This window comes from Brienomyrus brachyistius, chromosome 6 (genome assembly GCF_023856365.1).
Source record: "Brienomyrus brachyistius isolate T26 chromosome 6, BBRACH_0.4, whole genome shotgun sequence".
NCBI lineage: Eukaryota > Metazoa > Chordata > Actinopteri > Osteoglossiformes > Mormyridae > Brienomyrus > Brienomyrus brachyistius.
In genome coordinates this window covers 25,130,730-25,148,529 of record NC_064538.1, presented here as the reverse complement: position 1 = coordinate 25,148,529, position 17,800 = coordinate 25,130,730, and the positions used below count along the sequence as shown (strand labels likewise).

General features: G+C 44.2%; 1 protein-coding gene and 1 long non-coding RNA gene across 6 annotated transcripts in view; one reads left to right on the top strand and one right to left on the bottom strand.

Annotated features, from left to right (window-relative positions):
- Positions 1–17,800, bottom strand: part of LOC125745415 (calcium-dependent secretion activator 1-like) — an 86,874-nt gene that overhangs the window by 35,384 nt on the left and 33,690 nt on the right. For all 5 annotated transcript variants that reach the window (XR_007398667.1, XM_049018296.1, XM_049018293.1 and 2 more), the window contains exons 4-7: positions 13,061–13,141; positions 12,730–12,963; positions 11,568–11,689; positions 282–393 (exon numbers count right to left, since the gene is read on the bottom strand). Coding sequence is in view for 4 of the 5 variants with exons in the window: in XM_049018296.1 (XP_048874253.1) it covers positions 282–393; positions 11,568–11,689; positions 12,730–12,963; positions 13,061–13,141 (549 nt within the window). In the remaining variant the exon portion in view is untranslated. The remainder of the gene's footprint in view (positions 1–281; positions 394–11,567; positions 11,690–12,729; positions 12,964–13,060; positions 13,142–17,800) is intronic.
- Positions 9,959–12,766, top strand: LOC125745460 (uncharacterized). The gene is made up of 3 exons (XR_007398679.1): positions 9,959–10,158; positions 10,708–10,787; positions 12,703–12,766. It is a non-coding gene; the product is annotated as an uncharacterized LOC125745460 (long non-coding RNA).

Sequence of the window (17,800 nt, the reverse complement as noted above, 5' to 3'; positions counted from 1 at the left end):
CACACCACCCCATAATAATAAGTCTCAAATACCCCTATTTGTTGCAAAGAAGACACTGACCTGTAAGATTATCGTGAATTTACTGCCACGTTTATCCTTCTTATTTACAAATCTTTTCAGGTGTTTTCTCAATTGCTTCTCAGCATTTCAAAAAGAGAGTCAGGAAATCATTTTTACTGAGACTTTTTTTGTGGTTGTAACATACATAGAGAGACGGGCAGGTCCTGGGTCCCGTCCGGCAGAGGTGAGCTGATATGTGGTGTGTAAAAGTGACAGCTCACCCTTCCCAGCTCCTTGTCCTCCAGCGCCAGCACCCCTGTACTCTCTGTGAAAAGCTTCACCTTGACCACAGGAAGTGGGTGTGTTGTAGTGAAGTCCCCTTGAGTGCCCCAGCTGGAAGATGAAAGCATTACAGGGTTATGCAAAGCGGCCTTCTGCTCTGCAGCCATCGCCTGATTCAAGGCCGCTATGGCGTTCCTACCAATGGTGCCCCTTGAGGGACAAACTGACTGATGTCAAACCATGTCGAACCATTGAGTTTCTCCACAAAGGTCGACCCCAAAAGTCATGCTGTGGCTGCTAAAAGATGGCGTCAGGGCCATTTAAAGAACTCATCCACTCACACAAGTCTTACAGCAGGCAAACTGTGTCCAATATGATTACAAAAAAGAAAAACAAGCTAGAAATAGCAGCTAGACCCAGTGAGAAGAAAGGAGTATTAAATGCTTGGTCCTTTACCAGAACCCCTGCGGCAAGAACATCTCAAGTTATTAGAAGAGAGGAAGCGATGCAGTGTGGTGCTGAGGTCTCAGCGTCACTGCCGGGCGGCGGGGGACATGGCGGTGGGGGGGGGGGGGGGAGGGTGGGCATTTCTAGCAATAAGTACACAGAGCAGGAGGGAAGCACAGATACATGCATGCTGCAGCAGACTAGCACACTGGCCTCCAGAAAAGCTACTTATCATACTGCTATAGACTTACTATTTTCAGCCTGATACAGGGTCGATCAGCTCCCCCCACCCCCATGCTCCCCCTATAGGAGAAATGCAGATACTACCATCTTTACAAGTCACTGGTACATCGTGTTCAGAGTGTATACCAACTGTGTGCACCGTGCTTGAGGCCTGGGACCCTGACTAGCGGTAAAGGATGGATGGAAGTATCCCACTCCCCCAGGAAAGGAGTCTGCTGAGGCAACAGGTAGTGTGTGTCCCACAGTGGCGTTGTATCTGTGATCGGAAAGTTGCCACTGAGAGCCTTGGCAAAGCAGTCACATGTCTGCGGGCCCTTGAATAAGGTCCCCAAGGAAGCCGCACGCTGGCCGACCTTGTGTAATGACCCCCAAACTCTCACCTCTGTGTGTGTGTAATGGCGAGCAAGACGGGGGAGGCGAAAAGAGAATTTCCTCACAGAGATTAATAAGCCATCTCTGTTCTATTCAGTCACAGCATTAGTAGTGTTTATCATCTCCCTCCCCTCCTCCACAGAAATCACATTTTCAGAGATGTTATGTAGATAAATTTAAGAAACAGTCTGGGACTTCCCACCCCAGAAGTGTTAAAAAGGAGGGAGGCTGCAGTGCTGAAAAACAAATCCGTCACCAGACGTGTCAGAGAAGCAGTTCTCTTCATCCTTCCAGCTCTTATGTGATTACCGAAACAGGGCAACAGACCACTGCCCCCACGCCACCATACAGTTGGATTACCACCAAAATTCTAACTTCAGTACTAGCTTTGGTAGCTTGATATTGATTCTGTACTGATACTAAACCGAAACTGTAAAACATTAAATTTCATATTGCTTTGAAATAAACAGGCCAATTAAAGAATTAAACAGACACCAATAACCACTTAAAATTGAATTGAATTAATATAGTTTTAACCCTATCCACGAAATATGCATAAATTAATTAAACTCCATTCAACACACAGATTCTGATATTAATTTGGTCTCTGTGTTACAAAACATTATCGATAAAACACTAAGGCTAGTTTTATACTTGTCTTAGTTTTGCTCATTTAGCCTAGCATACTATTCGTCCCTGAGAAAAGTGAAATGAATGAACCCACATGTAGGCTGAACCAAACTTGCAAAATTACATATTGCATAAATATTACTATCACGTGTCTTATATCTGTTGTCATGCACACCCGATGATCTTTACACTCTTCATAAAAATCAGGGTGAGAAACAGAGTTTGCATACTGGGGCTGTCTGGCCTGCGTGTTCACTCTTTTCGTCCTATTTTCAAGCAAAATATCACTATTTCTCACTTCTGCCACCCTGCTTATCAGCTAGAGGCAGGCAGTGGGCAACAGTGCTTTCCATCTTCCATCTACTGTATGTAGCTTCTTGCAACAGACATGTGCAAGAGACATGTGAAATGAGTGTAACTGTGTCTCTGCCTGGTACGGGGGTGCAGTCGTTGGTGCAGTGGTTGGCGCAGTGGTCAGCGCAGTGGTTAGCACTGTCGCCTCACGCTTCTGAGATCTGGGTTCCAGTCTCTGCCAGGGTGTGTGCAGTTTGCATGATCTCCCCCCACGACCCTGAATAGGACAAGCAATTTTGATGTGCCTCTTCCCAAAGTCCAGATTCAGTACATCCACTTTTTAAATATCTAAACTTTGAAAATGACAGAATTGTACTGTTTTTTTTGTTTTTTTTTGGTATTGCAATACAACATTGATATCAGTATATTGCTTACAACTGATTACAATAGTTATCACATTCACTTTGTCTGGGATAATTGTTGATTTAAACAGACATGGATCTAAAAGTTAGCAGTAGGAAGTTAAACATGTTCATGAAATACAATAAACAGTAAACTCACCCTCCATCTGTACTATACACTGATACATGAATAATACACAATCAGTGGCCACATTATTAAGCAGTCGATGTGTTACCAGATTAAAGCTATGGAAAAGCCACAAATGCAAAATTAACAGCTCAGTAAAACATTAGCACTTTTTGTTTCCATAACCACTTGAAGGATTGATGAGTTGTGTGTTCAGAGAAGCCTTTCTGCGCACTACAGTCTTACTGAGCTGTAAATGCGTATTCGCGGCTTTTCCATAGCTTTAACGAGTCTGGCCACTCTCATCTGACCCATCCCATTACCATAGTGTTTCTGACAGCTTCTGCTACTGACTGGATGCTTTTTGCTCTTAACTCCATCCTCTGCAAACTCCTCAGTAAATGGAAGCTCCAGGAGATTAGCTGCTTCTGAGGGGAAACACCTCCGGCACCAGTAACCACATTTAAAATCACATATCACACATCTTAGCTATTCGAATGCTTAACTAAACCTCTTGATGCTGTCTACGTGCTGCATCTATTCAATTGCAGCCGCAGTGTACGATTAGCTATTCCGAGGAACAGGCTTCTTGCATTAATGAGCAAATGTACTTAATGAATACTTAGTTTACATGATTCTGTTTATACTGAGTTTATATGATTTATATAACATGTGACCATGGAGTGCATATGATTCTGTCTGAAGTGATGACCTGCTGAATTTTGGCTTCTGTGCGGTGAATTCAAACATTTTTTTAGGTGAAGCGAGTGCTGCTATATAACTCTTTTCAATCTTGTTTACAATCTGGTTTTTCCAAGCAACGTAACCTTAAACCTGAGCTATGCATTTATTTATTTAGCCAGTGCTTTATCCTTAGCAACATACAATTGAGAAACGCAGGTCAGGCAGTGGCAAGAGCAGTGTTGAGGTTAGGGGTCTTGCTCAAGGGCCAAACAGTGAATCAGCTCTGGCAACCACAAAACTTGAAATGGAAACCTTCTGATCACCGGCACAGCATACTAACCCACCGACGTATCTGTTTGAAAGCTTGATCTTTGGTTTCTCAAGGATTTCTTGGCCTTCAGAAAATTTCATTTTCAAATTTCTGAACGAGATATACCGCTGCCTGTGGTCAACTTTAGAGCAGAACTTCCAGTTCTCTCAAGTAATATGAATTCTTAGCGATGGGTGCAGCTTGACATTGAGCACTGTCCTCTAATACCTGCACATCAATCAGTCACCTTATAAACTTCAGAATAGCCATTAACAATACCGATACATTGCCCAGCTTCAAGAATTACATGGCAAAAAAGAGCCTACCTAGAGACATAACAATATTTTTCACGCTTCTTATACAGTACAACATGCAATTCTGCATTAAAAAATGACGCTTTTGAAGACTGCATCTCCAAACTTCACTTTCAGATTATATCTCATTGTCCAAATATCATAAGAGCAGTTTGTGTTTGGTTTTTGGGAGCTGTTTTGTTTCGGTTCTCGTTCCTCTCCTCATTTCCCCAATAAAAGCCAAGGTGACTGCTCATATCTAGAGGGATTTTTCTGATCGTTGAGCTTTGGAGTTGCTTGACAGGTCGTCACTGGAGCATCCTGCTGGGTTTTGCTCTCTAGCCGGCGGTCTGACTTCACACAGGCTCACTGCGATGCGAAGGAGTCATCGATTTTCCGCGCAGCGTGCGCTCTAGCGCATGCCGGACTGACGGCGCACGCCATGGGGCCGCACAATGGGGCCGGCGTGCTTTTACCGCTCGCTGATGAAGTGGTTTGGGGGAGCGGGCTATGATTCATCTGTCCCAACAATTCAGAAATGTTAATTAATATCCCTGCCCCAAAACTCCACCATTTGAAATCTTCATTCAGGTGTCATGTTGTGTTTATTTCAAGATAAAAGCACGTAAATCTGTCCAGATGGTTTCTGGTTTGAATCCCATGCATCACCAAGTGCTGCTGGCCATTGAGCAAAGCCCTTAACCTCAAAAACTGCTGCAAGGATAAACAGCTGACTCTGCACTCTGCTCCCAGGCCTCACTATCTGCTGGACCTTCATAATGTCTGATAAGTTGAAATATGCAAAAAACAAAAAATTCCTATGAGTTTTATTCTTACTGTATGTACCTGTACTGATACAAATGGCAGATAAAAGTATCATTATTATTACCAATTACAGCCTCCCAAACAATAAAACAGCCAAAGAAGTTGGGTTAATGAAGGAAGAACTGAATTCCACCACTAGATGGCAGTGTTGGAAGTGATACAATTTTCCAGAAGAATGACTGAGTGACTTTTAAAAACGTTTTCAATGTCCATGCCCACATTACCGGACTAGAAATGTTACCAAGGTTGTGACTTTTCTACAGAGATAATCCATAAATAAAACACTGTAGGGGTTGAATTATTGTCAATGTATATTACAGTCCCCTAAGGAAACATTTAATACAAATTATGTGTTGGGATAAATCAATATTCATTTATATGATGCATGTAAAAAATAATAAGGCAAAAGATATCTGCCAGGGTAATTAGCTGTTTTTGTATTTAGGGGAGAAACCTATAAAGTGTATCTCCCTACCTGTATAAATACCAAAACTATTTGGTAATGCTTCACATTAAGTGCACTTTCATAATGCATTCATAATGCATTCATAATGCATTCATAGAGCATTCATAAGCAGCATGTAAGTACACCATAACATCCTAACATCCCTTAACAGCTTTAATATACATTAATAACAAACATTACATGATTATACAATTATAATGTTTGTTATTATTATATAATGTTTGTTATTAATGTATATTACAGCTGTTAATGGATGTTAGAATGTTAAGGTATACATGCATGATGTTTATGAATGATTTCTGAATACTTAATGAATACATTATGCAGTCAATGTATTCATATATGCGCCCAGTATCATATACCTGTAGCAGTTGAAAATTAAGAAATGCAATATTACTTAAATGTTTAGAAATGCATTATCTATAGCTGTACTCTGGTCGCGGATGAATCACACTGGTAACATTTTCCATTACATTTTTTCAGATGTAATGGGCAGTTGTCGCTTGCTCCTGTAAATAATGGTCAGATTTTTGCTTTTCTTTTCAGAATCTATTTTTAAACATTCATCCCTTTTCAGTGACGCATGGTAAGGAAGCAATGGAACTCATTGTAATCATGGCTGTATTTTGGTATTTAAAAATAGCCCCACAAATCTGCTTCGCTGATTTGGCAGATTTTGCGACTCCGCTTTGGCTCACCAGCACTTGCTTGCCTTACTTAGGATGACTTGAGTCTTACGGCTGATTTTATTCAAATGGTGCCAAGTAAGGCTGGAGATTCAGTAACCCTTCGCATGCCTGCTGAAATTATCAGCCTAGTGCTGCACCAGTGCATCAGTGACACAGATGTTTTCCCCTTGCCGTGTGAGCATTCTCTCTGGGTGTCATACTGTACATCTCAGTAAGATGATACATATCTACATTCAGCACACAATGTGACAGGCAAACACACTACCAGGTTCATTTGTTATGTAAACCAATGTAAATTATCAGGTTGAAATGGTGAGTCAGCATCAATTAACGTGAATTAGTAAATCCTCAGTGTATCACAAAAGTGTCGAGATTTGAAGTACTGTAAATGATTCTCATTGAGGGCCGAAAGCACCAAGCGTGTCTTCTCCGTGTACGGAGGCAGCCCACTAAGAGAGCTAATCATTAACAGGTGTTTGTAACATCAAAGTCTAAAATATTTTTGTTGTTTTCAGGTGAGGCTTTAACCTGAAGTGATTCATGCTATATATGTTATGTATTACTACAGTGCTTACATTTTGTGAGTAAGCCAGAACTGTGCAGTTAAATGAAGCCATTGTTTAAACCTGATTACAATTAGGAATTTCATGTATGGATGAACAACATGGATGAATCTGCTGGATTCTCTGAACAGATATTCATGGGAGTCTGGACCAATCAAAAGTCTGGACAGATGTCAGAGTATTCCAGGTAGGTTAGTAGCCTATTACATCTATCCATCCATATATCCACTAATCTATCCATTTTCCTTAACCCAGGAAGCACAAGGCATGGTACACCATGGATGAGATGCTAGTGCATCACAGGGTGCACATACAATCTCTCACACACCGTCATGCACTAATTTAGAAACAACAATTTGCCTAACTGCATGTCCTTGGACTACAGGACGAACCTTAACCTTTTCGGTGTCTGGAGGAGACCCAGACAGCACGGGAAAGTCCAATCCTGGAACAGTGATGCCACACACACATCTAAGCCTACTAAATGTGGGATAAAACAGATTTAAAAAAATTGAATGATGACATAAAAAGTACAGAGCCAATAAAAATCCAGCACTGATAATTCCATAACCCAATTGTTTCAACAACATTTATTGGCCATTATCTATGGCACCCCCAGGGTGACACGCAGTACTCTGTCCACTGTATCCTTTTCACCTTGTTCTCTTACATTTCAGTCCCTCCATTCTACCCCCCCCCCAATAAGACAATCCTACTGATGCACCTGATTACATTTTCCTTCGCTCATCTGTCTGCTTGCGTGTCACCGATTCACACGTAACACATGTACATTTAATCTCAAAGTGTGACTAATCAACAATTATTTTAATTATCATAATCAAAACAGGAGAATAACCCAAAATTTAGTGCTGGTGCTGAGTGGGGGGGGCGATGCTTATTTACCAAAACTTCACTAACACTTTGATGATCACGTTGCAGTAGTCTAACAACAGGCTGCAGCTTGAACCACTGGTCACACTTCATGGATGTTTAGGGCAGGAAGTTTGCTTCCACCAGAAATTCTTATACCGACATATCGGCCAAACCGTTTCCTTGGCCAAGGACATCCTTAGTGTGGCTGCTGAAGAGGAAAGACTGGAGCAGAAATAAAACAGATGTTTACCTCTGTGTGTGTTTGAAACATCAGTCCTTGCATTAATATTACACTTAGATATTTAGCTGGCACTCGAACCAGTGACTGGCAGCGTTGCTCATGCATACTGTACATTCTGGGCCTTTTGTGTTGCAAAATGGGTTCAGATTAAGAATTTTCTTCAGTGTCAACCTCTTTGATGTTTCTTTGATACCTGTTTGATGTTCCTATTGGCTCTTTTGCACTTATACCGTGTTGCTATCCTACACCAGACAGCACCATCTCTAACATTGCCGTATATTGTATGGTCAGTATGGTAAGAAAGCAGATTTTATATGTATATGTCATTTCAGAGGTGATTCCTAAACCCATACTAGAGGTAAAAACTGGAAATGGTATCAAACATGGCCACTCATCCAAAATGTCTGCACGACACCAACTTCTCATACAAAATGGACTGTTTCTTTATCTCCCTATTTGTTTAAAACAAAGACATGCTTTTCAGAGATATAAAAGTACTTACAAATGTGAACTCACTGTTGCTTGCAAAGCTGCCTGGCTTACGTTTGTCCAGATTAGTCGTGCCAGTAGCAGCCTTACATTACAAAGAGCTTAAAAGCACTGGGTGAAAAGGCAGATTTGTCTGTTCCATCAGCAATTTAACATCAAAGAGTCTGAATTCCTGATCTGCCAGCGGTTCTCAAACTATGCAATTCTCTGACTGGCATGCAGAGGAGCCAAATGGAGATACACTCTAACCACTGGCACTCTATGAATTCACAGGCTAACAATATGAGGTATTTTGTGAGGCTATTGTTTGATGGCTTCCTCATCAATGGACAATCAAATTCAGCCATCTGCCATGAACTCCCCCACTCCAATAATTTTATTTATGAATTTTCCACTTGGGGGGTTAGCACTGTTGCCTCACACCTCTGGGACACAGGTTCGAGTCACATGTGTGTGGAGTTTGCATGTTCTCCCCATGTCGTCGTGGGGTTTCCTCTGGGTACTCCGGTTTCCCCCCCACAGTCCAAAAACATGCTGAGGCTAATTGGACTTGCTAAATTGGCCATAGGTGTGCGTGTGTGAGTGAATGGTGTGTGAGTGTGTCCTGTGATGGGCTGGCCCCCCATCCTGGGTTGTTCACTGCCTCATGCCCATTGCTTCCGGGATAGGCTCCGGACCCCCCGCGACCCAGTAGGATAAGCGGTTTGGAAAATGGATGGATGGAATTTTCAACGGCATCAACATAAACTGTGGCCTAGTGGTTTGAATCCTCTGGGAAGTTTTCATGTTAGTCCAAAAGTGTGCATTGGCCCCGTAATGGACCCTGTATCCTCTCCAAGGTACGGCCCTGCCTTGTGCACCACAATGAATGGATAATCATGCATTTTTATTATTAAATTTATTCCAATAACCAATTTTCATGCCTGCTTTTCATTACTATACCTTACTAAAGCATTCCTTACTGTCTACTACAAATTAACTACTGATAGTTACCTTTGTCAAAAGACTTGTGACCCTAATTTTTACTGGAAATGAAGGCATATCTTACATAATCAATTACAGCTCATTGAATTTTATATAATAATATTACAGCTCTGTCTCTCACTCGACATACCGTTGACAAAGATGTACACAAACAGGTGAGACTTGGCCGGCCAGAGTGTGTGAATCTGCCTGTGGCCACTCAGTCACAACATCCTCCTGTCGCTTGCGAGAATATTCTGAGAGACCGGATTATTAAATTCAAAAAGAGAGGACCCATCTGCGGTTGCTTTTCCCTTTATACACTCATTACGCCCCTGCACCTGCCTACTTTGGACACCTAGCCGTCGAGCCCGCGGCTGGCTTTGCCTCTTTAGTACCTGGATGACTGTTTGGCACCAACTGCTGCGATGCATCAGCATCTCGCTTTCACTGTCCACGAGTCAGTCAGTCAGATGGTGCCAGATATCAGGGGCTGGGGGGGGGGGCTTTTTATAGCAACTGAGAGGCAGCTATATGAAGGAGAGACCCACTTAAATAGAAGCTAAATGTCCCCATGACTTCATTTTGCTACCCCTCCCCCCATGCTAAGCTCTTATTTTTTTTTCTCCCACCTAACATTCTGTGAGACCTTCCTGTCCCAGCAACGCTGAAGACAGCATCTCCTAGGATTATATTTAGACAATGTCGAGAACAGCCTGGCAAAACCTAGGGACCAGCTGTGCTTTTCAGTCTCGGGGACGACATCTTACAATCTATAAGCCATATTCAGCAGATGCTGGCAGCATCTCTGTTTAATCATTACTTAAGAAAAGATCCCCAAGTGCAAGTAATACTGTCCAGTCCTCCAGTGGTTGCCCTGAAATTTTACTCTTCCCCAAGGGATTTATATCGCCTGTTCCTGGCAAGCCTGATCCAACGCAGCCCTCATCTGGATGAATCTTGCCTGTAAGTGAGTTCAACTTCTTGGCTACTGCAATGAATATGTACTAATTTTTAGTGTCACATGCAGAGTGAGTTGTCTGATGCTTACATTACAGCATAAAGTGTACCCCACCCCCACCACCAGTTATCCATTAACCAATGAAGTGAAGCCTCCCCTTCATCAGTGATTATTTATCTACTTCATGGCCAAGACAGGCATTAAGAGGGATTTGAGGATGCAGCCTCAGAAGAATACTGTTTGGCAAGCCTATTTGAGCAGAAGAAGGTTCTTTCAACCAAAAGCTATTTTCCAACTCTAAGTGCTTTGCTGCTATAACTCGCAAATGTAACATCTGTCTCCGATGTCCCCAGAGCATGAAATGACACCGGCCGGGCCCATGGACATCAACACCATGGGGTGGCTTTTCTGACCCACAATCACCCCCCTCCCTCCCAGTTCTCAAACACACACTCTTTGAAACATTCTTTAAAAATAAATGCCTTGTGATGTCAGACTTCCAGGACTTGCAACAAAACACCTTTTATTAAAGGTCATTTTTCATGTCTTAACAGCTACGTCAATAAGACAATTCCGAAAACATGCAAGATTTCAATGAGACCGCAACAGCTGACCTCAGTGGACTCTGCTAAAGGTAATAAAAGTGAGTCACTCAGCATCTGCTGTGGGCAAAACAGATATCCTACATTGAATATTTAAAAGACATGATTTGTATTACTGTAGAAGTAGACACAGTGCTTAGTCGGCACTTTAATTAAAGCAAGAAAGGGGGAAAGAGACGAGCTGTGGGGAAGGGTGGCAGCTCTTTGATTCTGATGCAGAACATCACGCGGCATTTCCGTTCCCACCGAGTTTACAGCGGGAATTACATAAACTGGCAGGAAGCGGACACTGCGAAAACCACACCAAGAAAAAACCTACTGTGGAAGAAACTCTTTATGTTTATGTGCGAGAGAATATTCTAGCAGTGTGTTTATAAAATAATTTATGGAATCTTTTGTGTAAGAGTGTTGGTAATGCTAACCCAGTCACAACAAACTCATTTAAAAAAAGCATAAAAATACACTTCAATGGCAGCCAAGTGAACTGTTGCAACACAAGATAGGTAGATTTGGGATTATGGTTTAGGGTTAGAGCTAGGTTTAGGTTTAGGGTTATACTTGTGCTTGATATATTCCCTAGGAAAGTATTTTGCCAGCATTTACACATCAATTTTTGGGTCAGTTAACCAAGAATGAATCATTGCATAATCATAGACGTGAAGAATCAACACCATCATAATTCATGTGTTGCTGGTGACACTATGCTGTCCTTACAGCACAGGCAGCCACAAAAACTAGAAACTTGATCTCCCGCCTTCTTTGCACTCGGCACACAGCTAAAAAAAATCCCGTCTCCTTATCTCCAGACTTACGTCGGTTTGGAGGCCTCTGCCTGATCGGTCTGCAGTTTCTCACCCCCCTCCACTTCCATGGTACAGTAGACAATGCGGTTGGGAGCCAGAGACTTCAGGCCCTGAACCTCCATTATTACAACCTGGAAATTAAAGACAAACAAAAATAAGCCCCACAAAATGGATTCCAGTCTCTAGCATGCACACCACAAATCACTGCTCCTTTTCAAATAACACAACAGGTGTCTTACCGCTGCCATGGTAATAATACTGGTCACCATAATACATTATAATCAAAGGCAGAGGGAAATATTGAATGTTTGATGGTATAATTAATACTCGGAGGGGAACAGTTCTTCGGGCTATGTCACGTTTACAGGGAGTCGTTCATCATGAAAGCATATTTTAATAGAGTCTTCGCTGGTTTATAGAAGACAAAGTTTGGAAATGCAAACCCAGTGAAGGAGAGCCAGTTACCTTTTATTGGTAGATGTTTTCTGGCCAATTCCTTTCTTAACAATGAGAGGAACTTAAATATGTCATTTAAGTTTAATTCAGGGGCGGCATGGTGGTGCAGTGGTTAGCACTGTCGCCTCACACCTCTGGGACCTGGGTTCGAATCTCCGCCTGGGTCACATGTGTGTGGAGTTTGCATGTTCTCCCCATGTCGTCGTGGGGTTTCCTCCGGGTACTCCGGTTTCCCCCCACAGTCCAAAAACATGCTGAGGCTAATTGGAGTTGCTGAATTGCCCGTAGGTGTGCATGTGTGAGTGAATGGTGTGTGAGTGTGCCCTGCGATGGGCTGGCCCCCCATCCTGGGTTGTTCCCTGCCTCGTGCCCATTGATTCCGGGATAGGCTCCGGACCCCCCGCGACCCAATAGGATAAGCGGTTTGGAAAATGGATGGATGGAAGTTTAATTCAACTAAGTTAACAGTTGAGACTCCAGAATACGTAGGGTTTCATGCATGCTCTGAAAATTCCCATTCAGTAGATTGAGTAGTGCTCAAAAATTAATGCATGGATTTTCCCATCTTGAAATTTACATACTACTGGAAACTATTATTATTTTTTTACTGTTATGCATTGGCTCAGTCTAGCACTCTCTCAATGAGGGTGAAGCTTGAATACTCTTGTTTCTTTTTTTCACTTTCCAGAGCTATAAGGCAGGATTTCGATCGCACCTCCAAGGTGAAAGAGAGCACCACGTCAGACTTGGAGAGCTGGTTCTCATCTTCCTGGCCCATGTCGATGATGGAGGTATTGTGACCTCTTTTCAGCTTCTGCAGTTTAAACTCCCCACCCTTAGACACCGGCATGCTTTCCAGGTTGGCCATCAGCTGGTTGACTGAAGCCTTCAGCTCCTCGATGTACATGGCCTCCATTTCTTTGGACACAAACTTGGGAAACTTCCCAGCCTTTTATTTAAATGCATATAAAAACAGTTAGGGACACTTACATTACTAAGGTCAAAGTACATAAGTTGATATTTGATATAACCTTCTGCCCACTTACTCTTGCAATCTGATCCGCCATTTGTAGTCGTCCATCCAACTCTCTTCTTATTTGGGCAGCTTGTTCATCTAAGTTGTCCAGCTGGGATTAAAGAGGGGAAAAAAGGTGATTAATGCCCAAAGTCATACTTAAACTTTACATTCAAACCATAGAGATTTTCATTAGGTTGTCTAAAACTTTACCCCGTCTTGCAGTCTCCTGTCAACCACACTTCACTTTATTTAATAGACATAAACCACAAGATGATTGAGCTTTATTTGGAGAAGAGACACATTTGCCATTGAATGCTATTAGGAAGCTGAGGGAACAACAGAACCTCTGGCTGCAGATACAAGGTGCAGCCCAGGCCACAGAACTCCACGAAGAGCCGTCATATTAAGTGTGAAAAATGAAGAGGGTACGGTGCCACCACTGAACACCACTGTACAGTGGCATCACACCTTGAGGGCAGGAGGCCTGCATCCTGCCTCTGCGTGTGCGTGGCTGAGGTTGTACGTTCTCCCCCCATTTTGACCGATATCCCCCAGGTACTCCAGTTTCTTTCTGCCATCCACAATTATTCAGTTAACCGAATGGACGACTCTAAATTGCTCGCAAATCATGTGAGTGAATGTGTCCCCTGTGATGGAACAACATCCTGTCCTGGATGTTAGCTGCTACATTCCTTGTTTGCGGGGTCACCGTGAACCTGAATTGGGTAAAAGATAGATGGATGGATAAATGGAGGAATAGATGTAAATAATGAATAATTGCAAATGTAGCTGCTGCAATTCCCAACAAAAATGATTCTGCTCGTAGGGTGCAGTGAAAAGGTTATTGACCTTTATGCAGCGATAGCCACCTCTTAATTGGTAAGCTTAATTAGGGCCTAATAGTGTAATCAATCAACCCGCATGCCTGCAACCGAAGGGAGAGTTTATGCGCTACTTGAGCCGGAGGTTTTGGAAGGGTCTGTGTTTTCATACAGTACATTAGGAAGATTGGTGGAAAACACGGAGCGACAGCTGGCAAGAGTCACCTTGTTATACCCTTTGGGTGCGACGGTGCACCGGTAGTGGCCAGCACACATCACGCACACACAGGCGCGCATTTTCCCTTCGCATCAGCGACCCAAGTGCCCGGCGCCACCAGGCAAGGAAGCAGATCGGAGTGGGCGTATCACCGCCCACGGCTTCGCGGCTCCGCCGGAGGGCCGGCCTGTCAGCATGAGGAGCATATTCCTTCGCGCTGAAGGGCTCACCGTACCCCGAGTGATGGGTTCGCCCATTGCCAGCGTGAGTCACGGCCGTCAAAAGGAGGGGGGGGGGGGAGGCAACGGAGCACTCTGCTGTGGAGGGTCTGAGTACATTTGAAGAGCTTTCAGTCACAGTGCAACTGCAGCTTGGAGTTTGGAGAAGCCACTACATATAATAAAAGGAAGTACATACTGCGTTTTATCATATTTTCTCCCTCATTTTTAAAGCCAACCCAACAAACATGAGCCTGTGGCATTCTTGGCAACGGCAGGAGAGAAAGAGAAACGCTACGATTTATTGGTTGGCCAGGAACATTCGGCTTTCTGCTTGGTTAGTTCACCATCTGGGCTGGTGGTGGACCCCGGTGCTTCACCCCTCCCTTCCCCGTCTCCATCAAACCCACCATCCCCACGAGAGCTCGACGAAGCGAACAAACTCCCATCTCTGAACGGGCTCCCTTGAGCATCGTGCGTGGTAGAGGCCGGGGGAAGCTGGATGATGCCTTTTACCGCAGAGCCGCAAGTAATGATGGCTGTAATGATGAACAGGAAATAGCCCCTGTTTCCAGGTCCGCCTGCATGCCAAGTCCAGGAAGACAGCCGCCCACACTGCCTCTTTGAACTCAGTCTGTGTTATTTATTTGCTCTGCGAGTTGCCCTTCCGCTACTCCAACGTGGAGCGTGCGAGATGTTTCCTCCCCAAGCCCACATGGGCACAGTCACGGGCACGTGTGGGGGCGGGCTCTCCCATACTCGTTCCCCCCCCCCCCCCCCCCACCACGGATTGGCCAGATCACTACAACGGGCTCCACTTGTGTCACAGATTCTTCATCTGACCTGGCCCTCAGTCCAGACTCCAAGGTCACATCACCACAGGCTCTCTTTGGAGTCCTTTCTGATTGGACAACGTGCGTCACGTGATGCTTACGTGGGAATCCCTCATGGCATAATCCCAGCTGGGGGGCACTGTAGCCTTATGCCTGTTTGGGTTCAGTTCCCATGCTCTGCTGGAGGCGTAATTAACCACCGAGCTTCCCTCATGCATAAAGCAGCTCCTAGCATCTCATCATTGTCATGCAACTGGGATGCTGTGGAACCAGGAGGAACCAATCTTGCCTGGCTTTTTACATACTCTGTAAATGGGGTACAAAGACAGCAGCGCGCAGAGCAGCCGAGGAAGGAAGTGCATGGTGAGAGGAAATCGAGACGTCCCCCGCCGACGTGGGAGGGGCCATCATGATCTGAGCTGGGGATTCACCTTAATCGAATTAATGAAATCAGTTTAACGCAGCCTGGCAGACGCACAGCCAGCGGACGCGGCGTGGAGCAATGGGCCTAACAGGGAAGCAGAGAAGCCGGCCTCCGCGATCAGGGTGGGCCAAAGCTCTGCAAGGGCATAAACAGAGATATATCACTGCACCGTGTCATGCATTTAATGCCACTCTCTACATATTCCTCTCTTATGCTCAAGAAAGCTGGACATGTGCCTTAATGAAGCTTTAAAAGAGGCCTACGGTTGTCCTGAATAGCTCATGTGAGCATAGCTGTTTGCTTTTCCTAGAAGGTGGGTTCTATGGGCGGGATGGGGGGGGGAGGGGGGTTACTCCGGAGATGCACAGTGCATGAGCAGGCAGGTGAAGCAGTCGCCACATCCTCGTCTCAGCGGGGGGGCAAGTTCCATAAAAAAACAAACAACGCACAATAAAAATGAAAAGACAAAGATTAAGGGTCACCATGCAGGAGGTACATAGGGCACAGCAGGAAGGAAGGCAGTCCGTCTCCCAAGGGCGCCTAGCCTAGTTTTATGAAACAGCGTGAAGCGTCGTACTGCTGCAGGGGTGGAGTCCGGCGTCCGTGATGGATGCTGAGCGGGTAGACAGGGCGGGTGAGCCTAAGGAGCACGGGGGTGTGGCTAGGGCTCCCACCGCTTTCATGCCCCATCCCCGCTGCTTGAAAGAAACCCCCGCCAGCCCACTAACCCCGGGAATTTTTTAACTAGGCCAACGTGAATCAAAGCCAGGTTACGCCTCACGGCTTCTCTCATTCCTGCCTCCAGCCACAGTTATCCAGGGGACTTCATTAATCCCCATTAATGCAGGGAAACCATGTCCCTCCCTGCCCTTAGTGGAAGAAGCCTCCACCAAACCCTCACCGTGAAAACGCATCACTGACGATCCCTCCTGCCCACGTGCAGCTCGGCGAGCCTGTAGAGGAGCCCCCCCCCCCTCGCAATTTACAGATCAGTGGGGTGGGGAGTCAGGTCCTAGGATATGGCTCTAAAAGCATGAGTAGCATCCATGGTGGGTGTATGGATGAGGCCAGATGGGATGGGTTTCCTGTTCTGCGGCCGGACCTCTGTGCATGTGTCTGTGTGAGAGGAGGGGAGCTCCGTGTATGGCTGCCCAGCCCCCACGACCCTCCCCCAGGATCATGTGCTCAGGACACTGGAGCAGCTGGTCTGGCCCACACACCAATTCTCAAGCCTGGACTGTTACTGCTAGCAAAATCTCAGGAAGCAAAAGTCTCCTTAATTATAATAGCTGAACTACTGCTTGACATGTAAGAGGCTGGCAGGCTGCCCTGACCAGGAATGGGTAACAGGTTCACTCTGACCCTAGACTGCATCACACTTACAATTAGCTATTTAGTAGGCACTTTCGTCCAAAGAGATGTACAAGTGAAGGTACTGAATCACCTGTGGTGATTTGGGGTTAAAGGCCTTGCTCAAGGTCCAATAGTGAAATCACTTAAATTAAATAAAATTAAATAAAATTAAATAAAATAAAATTAAATTAAATTAAATTAAATTAACAACAACAACAATAATAATAATAATAATACATACATACATACATATATATGTACATACATACCATCCATCCATTTTCTGAAGTCACTAGTCCTATTCAGAGTCCAGAGCCTATCCCAGAGGCTACAGGCACAAGGCGAGGAATAACCCAGGATGGGGCACCAACCCATTGCAGGGTACTACATACATACATACATACATACATACATACATACATAAAATTTAAATAAAGAAGAGCCGTCACAATTACTTGATTACTTAATAAACTCGATTATTTGATTATTGGAAGGCATGGATTAAAATTTGTCTCCATTACTCAGTAATATGGTTGAAGGAAGACGGAGCGTAGCGGATGAGGGTCCAGATGGGAAGGCGAAGGCCTCAGATGTATGGGAGCACATCGCATTGAAAGCGTATGAAAATGCAGTCGTCACAGAACTAACACAACAGCAGGACTGTAATGCAACGACATCTTGAAAGAAGACATTCGAAGTCTCACCAATAATGTGATTATCTCAATCCACGGACTCCCCCAGTGCAACTGAAATAAGATATTACCTCAAAAACATCATTTAGCTGAATCATCTTACATACAAATCATATATCAATTAATAACCATTATACACACACACACACACACACAAACAAATAAACAAACTATACTACTTGTTATTATCTACCAATAAAGTTTCTCAAA